Source organism: Anas platyrhynchos, chromosome 1 (assembly GCF_047663525.1).
Source record: "Anas platyrhynchos isolate ZD024472 breed Pekin duck chromosome 1, IASCAAS_PekinDuck_T2T, whole genome shotgun sequence".
NCBI lineage: Eukaryota > Metazoa > Chordata > Aves > Anseriformes > Anatidae > Anas > Anas platyrhynchos.
Window position 1 is genome coordinate 144,704,603 of NC_092587.1, and position 12,584 is coordinate 144,717,186.

Here is a 12,584-nt window from a genome sequence, read left to right on the forward strand (position 1 = left end):
AGCCATAATTTACTGAAGTTCGCAAAAGAGATTTCATCTTGAGAAAATAGTGTTCTCCTAGCTTAAATATAAAGCTAAGTTTAAGGTTTCCGTCCTAGGGTATTTTTTCACGACTACTGAAAAACCTAATTTCTTCTGCAGTGGATTTAAAATTAACAATCTTTGCAGGTAAAGACCACAAGTTTGTTTGCTCACTTGTTTGATTGTACATTAAGGCAACTTGCACTTCATCATACTTACCCTCTACTTCTGATTTACTAATATTTCCTTAGTCAATTCCTATATTCTCCTTACATCTTTCTATAGCTGTATCAAGATTTTAAAAGCAAAGGCTTCTCACTCTTAGACACCTGGGTGCTATCTACAATTCACTGCTCCATTAATAAAGAAGTCGTTAAGGGGGAACAGTTAAAGCAAAACATTCATAACTATATAATTTTAAAATTAAAACGTGCAATCTGCAACATTGAAGTCCAACAAGTAAAAAAAGTTCAATAAGGGAAAAATTGAACAAAGAACCCTGTCAAGGACATACAAGTTTCTGTTTGTATGGGCTGATTACTTGTTACCAGTTTCAAGGTTACACAAAATAGGCCTCCAAAATTTCACATACACTGCAATATAAAATCCCAGTAAGTTTTTCAGGTGCAAAACCCAAAGTTAGTAACTATAAAACAGCTTACCTCCCGAGATATGATCCCTGCTCTGCGTGCTCTACTTCCAAGAACAAAAGAGAATTCACTGACTTGTGCCAGTCCTGCTGAGACAATCCATTTGATATACTGGCTGGTCTTTGGAAGAATCAGAGAAAGGACAAGCACTGCCAAGACAAACTTTAAAAAGTAGGGTTTTGGGGGGTTGTTGTTACATTGTTGGTTTTTTTTTATGTTTGTTTTTAAATAAAAGAAAATATTACTGTCACTGTAAGATACATAGCATCAAATACAACAATGCTGGACATAAAAATAAACTGGCTGACTTGTAAATGTCTTCTGTGTTAACATCAAAAGAGGCAAAAAGTACACAGCACAGTACAAAGTAGCATTTTTACTAAAATAAAGCATTTGATAACTGTTACAAATCCTAAGTTAAGCAAAGACATTTATCCACGTGTAACAGACTTGTAACATTAAATAAAAACCCTGCATATTTGATTTTTATCCCTGTATATTTATTTTTATCTTTTAAACATAAAAAATATATATTTGTGTGTATACAGCCTAAGAATGTTGTATCAAACTGTATTCTACCAGTTAAGATTCCTCCAATTACAGTAAAGATGTATGACTTCTCAGATGTTTATCAGATTTATCAGATTTTTATCAGATGTTCAGTTTTTGAACTATGTTCATTATGGCATGCAGCACTAAGATTATTCACACTGTTAAAAGATTAAAAAAAAAAATAATAAAAAATACCTTCATTATGACCACAGACAACGTAAGGAAGAGTAAGACTGTGAGTTCATATATGACAAATGTGGGGAAAACATGAAGTCCTAGAAGGAAAAACATTGGTATTATCTTAGTGCATCTTTTAAAATCAACAACTTTAGTCAAGCATTCATACTCACATGTAAGCTAAGGCTGAATATAAAAATCTTGTATTTATTGGAACAGACAACGAAAACATGTAATGTTTCCAAATGCTGAAATAATATATTTGTCCTTTAAACTATTCAGATTTTATTGCATCTACAAAGAAGTATGGAGTTAGATTTCATTTACAAGAACTAGGAGTTTTAGTGTTGTGTGTTTTGTTTTGTTTTGTTTTTTTTTCCTTAAAGTTATGTGCTATACTGTGGCATGTTCTGTTTCTAACTTATTTAGAGCACATACAGTTCATTGCTGAAAGAAATCCACCGGACAGTAACGTTTCACAAGAAGTATTTACAATGATTCAGTTTTAACATTTTTTTTTATTTATTTATTTTTTACCACTGCTTTGCTATATTTTAATTTACTGAGTGCAACTAAGATCTATTTAATAGATAGCAATATTCAGTTTGTTATGCTAGAAATCCCTGGGAAGAAATATTTCAAAGTTTAATGCCAATATTTTATTATGATAATTTTCAGAGTTCATCACAGATTTAAGTGCAAGACTGTATTTTCAAAACCAACCAACCAAAAATCCCCAACACACCTACCAACACTACCTACTTAATCACTTAAGTATTTCCTGGCAAACCTAGACATTTTTGGAGGGGTTTATCTCCAACAATATTCCAAATTGAGTTAAATTGTATATGACAGATGCATTAGCACTTTTGTTTATGTTTTGTCTTTTCCACACCAGTCAACAGTCCAGAACCTGAACTGAAACACACTTCTTTCATTAAAGCTTTAAAAATACTGCAGGAAAATAATTCCATTGTTCTGCATGGTGACTGCAAGATACACTTTGCTAGCCATTTAACATTCCTGTATGAAACGGTAATGGACTATTACTGAGGATGGAACATGTTACACATAAATTACAAATGCAACAGAAAACGTAATTGTTTTGACCCCGTGACCCTCACATGCAATCACTGAAAGTCACCTGAACAAGAAAACTCACTTGGACTGGAATCAGGAAAAGCCATAAAACCCCGGAGTATGGTCTACCCCAGCTAAAGAATGACTTAAAGCCACATTTTGATGATTTAGGGTTGTTTTCTGTTGGTCTTGATTGTTTTTTTTTTTTGTGTTTTTTTTTTTTTTTTGAAAAGGAATATATCAAGGTGGTCTTGCTTGAGAAACTTATGTCTCATGTTGAGACACCTGAATTTTATTCCCAGTCACCACACACATATTTTCATTAATCTTATCTGTATGATCAGTAAAAGGTCAAACCTTGCTGTAGCATCAGCAAAATAATTTGGTTATTACATGAAGCAAGATAATGAACTGTCAAGAGCACTGCAGCTTAAAACTAAATCCGGCTATTATTAAACAGACAAGAAAAACAAATACTTGTTGGAGAAGTCCTGTAGTCACTGAGGAGGAATCTTACTCACAGCTAAGTCTATTTTTTCCCCTAGGATATGAGGGACTTGTGCAGACGAGCATCTTTGGAAGTCCATTCCATTTCCACAAAATCTCTTAAAAGAGAAACCAAACTAGTGAAGATGATCCTGATAAATCCATAACAGTTGGCAATTCTCCAACCTAACTGTTTTTGTTGAAGGGCAAGAGTTTAGCTTTCTGAAGCACGCGGCCAGTAAATCAATGCTCTAACTTCTTATTTTAATGCAGGACCGGTTTTCATGAATTTTCCCTGCCCTGTAGCACTGCAGAGCCAGAAGCACTGTAGAGAACCAAGAGTTGCTGCCTTCCTAAATGCACAGGAGAATTTACTTAGAGCAACTTCAAGATGTTTTGTCTATGTGCACATTCCATTGTGTATGAAAATGTACTTCAAAAACCGTAAGCTCAGAGATTTGTATACAAGTAGTACCCAGTCAGCATGCACACTGCATTTTACTTCTTAATTTCCTTCTAACTGTGGAAATACAAATGCAGAAGATTATCAGAATAAGGAGAGAGATGGCAGAACAAGAGATGAACACCACACCAAAAAAAAAAAAAAAAAAAAGAAATCTAAATGTTTTGTGGACATGGACAGGTAAGTAGCTTCTCTCTTTTTAGTGTTTATCATGTGCACGTTGCTTGCTCACCTCTAGGCTGGTCTCAGAGGTGTACATGAAAAGCAGCTAGAGAAACACAGCCTGTAACAATGTCGTGTCTGACAAGAGGGCCAACCAGCATATCTGGAACTGTAGGCTTCAAAGGGAGGCTGTAAGTATAGCCTAGGGCTCTCCTCACTACTGGTGGATCAACCTTTTCACTTCTGGAGCAGTCTGAAGTTCATTTGGACTGCTTCCTGACGCGGAGATTATTACCATATTCAAAAGAGCTGAGGTACAAACTACCACAGACTTCTCTGCTACTTGGCTGCTAAACAGCACACGAAGATCCAACTACAGTCATCACTGTGTCCTGGAAAATCCAGCATCAAGAAGAGGAATCTTAGAGATCCTTGACAGCAGACATGATGAAAGAAAAGAAAACTCTGGTGGTCAAATCTCAGCCAGTGGGAATAATTCTGACACATCCTCAAGATGGGACAGTCAATCAGAAAAATAACTTTAGTGATGCATTGGGATGCCGTATCTTAATGGACCTAAGAGCCCTGTATCTTACTGAACCTAAGATCAAAAAGACAATAGCAGAACAGAAAAAACAACGTTCTCCTTCATTTTTCTGCAACAAAAGGGAAAGCCATCTCCAGCCTAATGTCAGTTCTGAAAGCTGGAAACATCCAGGTTTCATCCTGTCCCATGCAGGACAACAAAGCAGTAGGGCTGGATGGATGAGAAGGTGATTAATGTCACCTAATCAGCTCCAGTCTTGGGATCTTCCTTTCACTTCTCTCAAATCCGACACTGTCAGCATCACCTCTCTTCAGAGGAAGAAGATGAAGTTTTTCAGCATCTTGCATTTAAGGCCCCAATGCCAGCCACAAGATTTACCCAGAAGAAAAACATGGAGCCTTGCAAGTGAGTACGTCTGTACAGCACACTGAGGACACACAACCTAGTCACTCACTAGAAGCAAGATGCCTCCTCACCAGTGGCAGATAGGGTTGCTGATGCCCAAATTCCATGCATCTCATGATCTGAGAAAACCCAGGATATTGGAGCCTTAAAAAATAAACAGGCTATGCAAAGATTCCTCCCATCTTCCTGAAAAGCAATCAAAAGAAAAATCAAATGAGGCCGAGGTGGAAAGGGAAGGATCTGAGTAGCAGGTACTCAAAGTTCTCCAAATGTGGCTCTAAGAAGAGACTGGTCCAGATGTTCCCTCAAAAAATATTGGTGAGGACAGAGAGTAACAGCAACTTCCTAACCTCAACAGATAACACGAAGAGAGTCAGAAAACTGGAAGCAACACACAGAGGCATAAATGAATGTACACTGTCACAGACAGTACGTGAACAGGTACTGTGCAGCTCAGCCTTCAAGCCCCAGGATGGTTTTTGTAGTAAGAACACAAGTAGGCATTTAGGACAAACAAAAGAGGGACTAACTTCTCCAAATGATGTATTTACATTCACTCTTCAATAAAGTCACCCCCCCCCCCCAATTCCAACCAAGTCCTTTATTCTAAAAGGAATAGAAATTATATTGCTACAATGGTGTATCACCCCATCTCGGGATCTCAGATGTCTCTACTGTTGCTGTGTGTAGCAAGCACCCTGTTATGAACAAGCCTTACAATTACATTAAGAACAGTCAGAAAAGTAATTTTTGAGATTTGTGACAGTACTACAAAAACAATTTTCTTAAAGTGTAAGTTACACTACATGGAGTGCTGCCTATTGTGTCAACTGAGGTCATACCCTGTCCATCCATCTCATCACTATTCATAATTTATGAGGTCACAGGAGCGTAGGACAGTTTTGTGTTCAGTTCCTTGCAAAATCCACTTCTGGCTTATGATTACTTGTCTTGCTTTATAAACCTGGTAACACCATCGTTTCCATCACTTTCTTTACCAAAATACGTAAAAAACTTATCTGTAAGCATTTAGCAATTACTCATCCAACCTTGTCTGCTTGTCAACCTTATCTGTTTTATCATAGTTCGCCATTTTATTAAAACAAAACCAAGTTCTTCAAATAGACATTCCTACTGCTAAGTAATCTGGCTGATCAGCACAAGTTACTATCATGGGCAGGGTAAAACAAAATCAAAACTGGCGAGTATAACTTTTTTATTTTGAAAACTGCCAAGAAACACTTGGTTTCTGTTATGATAGAACGGGCATAAAACAGTATATAAAGAAAGGCATACAAATTCTGATGATGGTAGGGCTTCATTATTATCTCAATAAATATATGGAGATAAAAAAAACAAAGAAGAGGAAAAAAAGAAGCAAAAACATGGGCTGTCTTCGAAATAAAATCCAAGAATCTCTCAATTTGCATTGGTTGAAGTAGGTTAGATTTGTGTGCCCCACTCAGTCCTCCTTCTTTTAGATATTGCAATGCTCCCCAAATCGGATATGCATCTCCTGTATAGTCCAGTAGGCCTGTCTCCTCTTTCAGCGTACCTAAGCACTGCAGAAATGTGTTTCAGTTTCCTTCAGAGGAGGTATATGGACTGCTAGGGAATCTAACACTTCAAAATGAAGATAGCAACCGAACCGATTTATACAAATATTCTCGGAATTAGCATGCTCTGGATAACAACCTTAATGAATTTCTCCCCTGGTCTTAGGCATCAATATTGCATTTCAGTCAGCGGGTAGTCTGAGATATTTCTTGTTCAATTCTTCCTGTGTTGAGCACACACAGATTACATCTTCCTAACTAAGGAACCAAGAGCTATAAAAAGGATCTGCTTCCATTACCATATTCTGCTTACAGAGAAAACCAAGCCTCAAGGACGTGAAGTTTAATCTATTCACTGACTCAAAATGGTAATAAAATGTTTGGTATAAATTACAAGTATATCCACTGCAAAGACAGAAGAACATTTTCTAAAAAAACAAACGTAAGGCCTTTCTTCCCTTAAAATTTTTAGTTATGTGCTTTAAAGAGCCCAGAGAAATTCAGAATTGAGAACAAAAACCTGACATTAAAACAAAAATTGAGAGTACAACATGGAAATTCCTTATGAAAATTAATACTGCATTCAAAAAATAGCAAAGTCAAACCAATGGTGTCATCAGTTAACATTTTAGTATACTGAAAACATAAAATCTATCTCATTCAATTTGTATACACTAGTTTATTTATTTTTACTCCCCCACATTTGTAGGTTAGCACTACTTTTAGTAAGCTTGTCGGAAATTACCTATGGATGCAAAGAAAATGATGGCAAGAAAGTCTCGTATTGGTTCAATACAGGACATAATCTCCTCAGTGACCATATGACCCTGAGAAGAGATCAGAGCTCCAGCTAAGAAGCATCCCAGCTCCATCGAGACATCCAGCAGCTCTGTGATCTGTCAAGGAATAACAGGAAAATCTATTACCGTTCTCTTGCCCAGAGTGACCTTCTTCACCATTTCATAGAGAAATTACAAAGCTATACATTGCACTGGATGTAATAAATTAATATAACCATACACAAACTCAACATCAAATATAATTTAGCTTATTTCAGTTTTCTGCAGTATTATGTTTGTAGAAGAGACTGACAAAACCATGATGTTTCCCCTCCATGTTGTTACTTCCTTCCCCACAAAAACAAATTTCTTAAGCTACATCATAATGCTTTGTGTCTCACTTATGGATAGCATCTGATTTCACCAAAATGAGAGAGACTAACAGCTTGGGAGACAGGCTTGCATAATACAATGAGGCTATGAAAATAAGCCATAGGAACTTCATGTTTCCCAACCGTCAAACAAGGGGAAAAAAAAATCAAAACTTATAATTTGGGAGAATAGTCTCAATTTAGCAAAAACAGTCCCAGACATAATTTACATTTTATGACTGTAACTTGGACCTAAATGTGTTTGTGTGTTTTACTGAGTAGGGATGGATTTAAGCAAGTGAAGTAAACTGCTGGAATGAAGCATCTACTTGAAAGGATTCAGACTGCTCTTCGTTCTTTTTTTTATTATCTGAACATGGTGCTAGAAGGGAGAGATGAAACATGTAAAGAGAATGAACTACAAACCAAGAAATTGCTTCAGGCAATGCTTGTAACATGAGAAAAGCAAGCAGCACTTCTCAAAGGTATAAATAAAATGCCTTTAAAACCATACTGCTGCAGACGGTCACCTCACTTAGAAAGGACAATGCTATTAATATTAATAGGACATTTTAACTGAAGACTTATTTCCATAGCAATTTAGTTTAAGTAACAATACACCACGGTGCATTTATGGACAACATTGATCATGTCTTTAATGGTGTTACACTGAAGTATGAAGCTAAAACTCAAGTGACTTGAAATTAATGGAGGAGAAGGGAAGACACGATAAACGAGTCTCCAAGCAAGGTATAAAATGCTGCCTAAATATGCAAAAGACTGGGGTTTAGTTTTAAGTATGAATGTCTAAATGATCATCACGTAATTCCATTTGTGATGATAGTCCTTCACTTATTGCAAGATATTTAAGAAAACAAATTGGGTCTGTCAACTTATGCAAATAGTTGCTAATCTGGCAAAACCAACAAAATAATCTGGGCCAGCTACTGTGAAAAATCTGCCAGTCTGGATACACTCCTATCTTAAAACAAAAGGAATTTCAGTTCAGTCTCAAAGATGCGCAGTGCTCTTCCTAACAATCTGAAATAGCAGGAGGGAAGAAGGAAATGTACACAAAGGATTTAAAATCACCAGGGGGCAAAAAAAAAAAAAAAAAAGGAAGAGAAACATAGGAAACATTTTGGGAAGTCACAAGCTTGAGAGTATGACCATGATCCAATACAGCCTCTTTAAATAAAACTGGAATTATTTCTACAATTCAGATATAAACCACCAACAGTTAAGTATTACCTGCTATAACAGAGCTTCAGGTCAAAACATTTATACCTGATATATTAAGCATTCATATGCGCATGGTAAAGTTACCATTTCAGAAGGGATTTACCAGCTCTTCTACTGGAACTGTATGATATTCTGCTGTTACCAGAATCACTAGGCAAGTAAGAAGCATTATCAGGGTGAAATAAATAAACTACATGCTTGTTCAGAAGGCATAAAACATAACTAGAGTAAAACCTATGTCTGTTAAGGTTTGCTCCCACAGCATAAAAGCAGAGATCTATGTCTTTACTCTAGAGCAAGCTAAGTATGAGTTCAAGGACCTGGTAGATAAAAATGCAGATTTTGCTATTTGTCTGTTCTCCAGGTACTATACAACCTCAGGTCTACTACATATATATACATGTACACATGTATATATATACACACATATATATTAAATCATTACTCAAAAAAAAAGAGAAGTGGATGAGAGGACAAGGAAAAACCCCCAAATCAGGGTACTTTCTTAACCTCATTCAACTTCCTCCAGTCTGTTCTTCAGATTTATACCAAGACTGCTTTTACTATTCCCATCCTGGTTTCTGGTTGTCCAATATTATCAATAAGCAGACACATTTCCTCAACTTACCCTGTAGCTTCAGGGGTTATCATAAATAACGTGTGCAGATAGATGCAATGAAGTATTTGTTTTACTGGCAGGAAGGGCTTCTCAACGAAATGTATTATATAGGCAAAACTCAGAATGTGTTTTGCATTTAGTATTCCTTCTCTGTTTGCCCCATTTTTAACATTTTCCTTTATTGAGCAGGGCTCTAACAACTACTATTTCCTGGGCTGTGCTCTGTCCTTTTCTTGACTCCTACATTACAGTAAGCTTTGCCAGTCAAAGCTAAATGAAAACTTTTGTTAATTTGCACTTTTTTTTTCCCCTGTACAATTTAGTTTTCATTTGCATTCAAGCGTTGCATTTTACTCTTAATTCAGAGAGGATTGTTTTGCACTCACTAGAATATAGGATTTTTATGTTCAAGTGTTCTACCACAGCAATAAATAAAGAGAGAAACATTGCTGCTATACCATGTTCCAGTTGAATTTCAACCACTTGTTGAGCAGCTGTTTTGCCTATGTTCACTAATAAGGTGTGTCTTATTGCTGCTTTTTAATCATCATAGAAGCTTAATGAATAGGGTGAGCCAGTAAGACTAAAGAAATCCCTGACCAAAACAAAGGTATTAATATTTGGGGATTAATAACTTAAACCTGCCCAAGAGTAAAGATGTGGATCCTAAGCTTGCATTTAAAGAAGCAAAGCATTAATGGGAACTGAAATATTTTTAGAGAGCCTTTTAAAATTCCATCTCTACTGTATTTTATGAAATAATTAATTTGAATATGAGATTACAGCTCTTCCTTAATCTTCTCCCTTTAATTGACAGAAGAGAGTTCAAAAGCAGGTTATGAGCCACTGAAAAGTACTCCAGCAAACCAGGAATGATTTTCCTAGTTGACTGCACAGAAAAGTACGTACATTTTCTTATAGGAAATGCTGCAATGACATAACTTTTTCTCCTTCCATCTTTTTGATATGTAAAGATAACTGGCAATTTCTCTCCTCTTGCTGCTATCACCAGAGTTCAGAACAGTCAAACTGGAAGCCACATCTCCCCAAGTGTATGCACAGTCCTATAAATGTGTAACTGCTGTCCTCCTTACTAGGTCTTGTTTTTTTCAATTGCTTAATAAATTTCCACAACTTCATGTTAAAATATGACAAAACTGACCACTGTTGTCCTGCAGATATCTAATACAGCAATTCATTATCAGTGGAGTGTTTAAGACAAATGTTCTTGTAATATTTCTGTACATACAGAATATGAAAAGGCAACGCGACACTCATCAACACTCAGGCTGACATACGACACGTTCTTCAGCCACCATAATAAGTGTCTTAACTTAAAAAAGCACCAGCTTGGCTATCTGACCATGTATAAACCAGAAGCTGTATTCATTTTTTATGTTGTAATTGAAAAAAACAGTTTCCTAGTCTTAAAAAAAAAAAAAAAATCCACAAAGAACAGTGTCTGCATAAATCAAAGATTGAAAATCAGTTTAAAGTTTAATAGTTATCTACTGAACCCTTGTTACCGATGATAAGAAGACTTAAAGATGTACAACTGCACGTCAAAATTCAGCTAGACTTGTGTAGGATTGGCACTTGACAACTCCCTGACCCACCAGTCTGCCCAACTTGTTGAGGGAAAAAGGGAATTTTAGTTACTTCTCAGAACATAGGGAAGCAGAAAGAAGCATCTCCAAAACTTGGTAAAATAGCTTATGTTTTAGATTTATTACATCTCTTTTACTCTAAGTTAGTTTATAAAGCAGAGACATATTTAAGATCCAGTTTCAGATTCAATGAGCCGCAATGTTACCCAAGTGAGCCAAGCAGATCAGAAATGCTCTAAACAAAGAAATGTTCAAAAGTCATTTCCATACAGAAAGTTCCTCTACTGACAGGATAACCCTTACACTGAAATCACTTACACTGCAGTGCAAGAACCTCTTTTGCTGTATATTCCCTCTCGTTTTCCCATACTGAGGCACCGAATTTGCCCTTTTTGGTAGAGAAACTGCAATTCTTGTCATAGTCAAAGGAGATTTTCAAGCACAGGAAATAAATAAAATAATAAATAAGTTTATATAATGTGTGTTCAATACATATGCTAGTGTTAGACTTGAACCCCAATAAAGGATAAACTTAGGTGAAGCCCAGAAATCTAGACAGTACAAGAGCACATAGCAAGTAACTGTGCATGAAGCAGAAACGCAGTATCATTCCTACCTGCTTTGTCATGCATTGGAAAGGATGTGGCCTGCAAAATAATTCACACACTAGACAGAGAATTAAAATATTTTCTTTAAAAACATCCCTCAATTTCTCTAAATGAAGCTGCGGAGTTATTTTTGGTAAAGGCTACCGAAATCTTTCTCACTCTCTTATTCCTCCCTTTAAAAATGTAAAAGCTATTTAGAATTAAACAAGCATGGAAAATTCCACGTGTGCAGATAATTGTACAAATTCTGTCAATGTTTAGGCTTGCTTCTCAAAGGAGAAAGATCTTTGCAGGCATTATTCCAGTTTAACTGTTTTTCTACCTGGCACCCAAAAACCTTAGTTTACCCTTTCCAAATTCATGTAACTTTTTCAAATTAGATTACCACCTCCCCCTTTTCCATGCTCTTATACCACCATTTTTTTATTGTTATTATATTTATTTTTAAGTCTTTGTGCTCAAGCCACAGCTTGTAGTATTACTATAATAAATATGTCTGTGTCAGTGAGCATAAAGCTTCTGAACTGGTTTACCAAAGTTTTGTGTAGCATCTTTTGTACTGTTCCTTTTGATGCATTATTTATCAAGTTTAAAAGGAAAGCTGCTTTCACTTAAAAGTACACAAAATACTTGCTTCTTTACAAACGCTTCCCGTGCTGAACAAGCATCCCATTTTTGCATTATGCATCCAATCCACTCAAACATATTCTCCCTTAGGTTTGTATACATACGCATTATGTGAAGTCATGTACACAAACTCCTTTTACATTTGATGTGGATTTGGGCACAATGTGCCCAATTCAATAAAATCAGTCCATGCAAGCCATTCTTTCATGAAAGTAAGATTTTTTTCTATATACCACAGCATCTAACGTGACTTACGTGGGGTTTTGTTTTTATTCAAGTTGTTGTACAGATGTTATGTCTGCCTCTTTGAACGTAAAAATGAGAAAATAGTTTTGTTTCCTTTCTTATTAACTATCACCAGCGTTTGGAATATGAACAGCTGTTTAGAGGGATGGTATTTTTAGCCTACAGACTAGAAATCAATAAATTGTGAAGGTATGTTCTCACTGACTTCTTTCTCAACCGTTTTCCTGGAGAAGACCCCATAATAATTAAGCAAACACACCTAGCAAAAAAAAGGTTCCACACACAGGAAGTTTGGTGTTTTTTTTGGACATTTTTTCTCAGAATTTCTTAAAGGGGACACAAAAATCTGCATAACCAGGATAAGAGAGTTTCAAACCCATGACATT

The 12,584-nt window shown here is 36.1% G+C and overlaps 1 protein-coding gene across 2 annotated transcripts in view; it reads right to left on the bottom strand.

Annotated features, from left to right (window-relative positions):
* Nucleotides 1-12,584, bottom strand: part of TMCO3 (transmembrane and coiled-coil domains 3) — a 33,492-nt gene that overhangs the window by 5,023 nt on the left and 15,885 nt on the right. Inside the window, exons 10-12 of one of the 2 annotated variants that reach the window (XM_027444526.3) lie at nt 6,845-6,995; nt 1,419-1,498; nt 684-833 (exon numbers count right to left, since the gene is read on the bottom strand). In XM_027444526.3, the coding sequence (XP_027300327.1) occupies nt 684-833; nt 1,419-1,498; nt 6,845-6,995 (381 nt within the window). Of the gene's footprint in view, nt 1-683; nt 834-1,418; nt 1,499-6,844; nt 6,996-12,584 lie in introns of those variants that run through there. The other variant, XM_027444536.3, reaches the window with a different exon arrangement.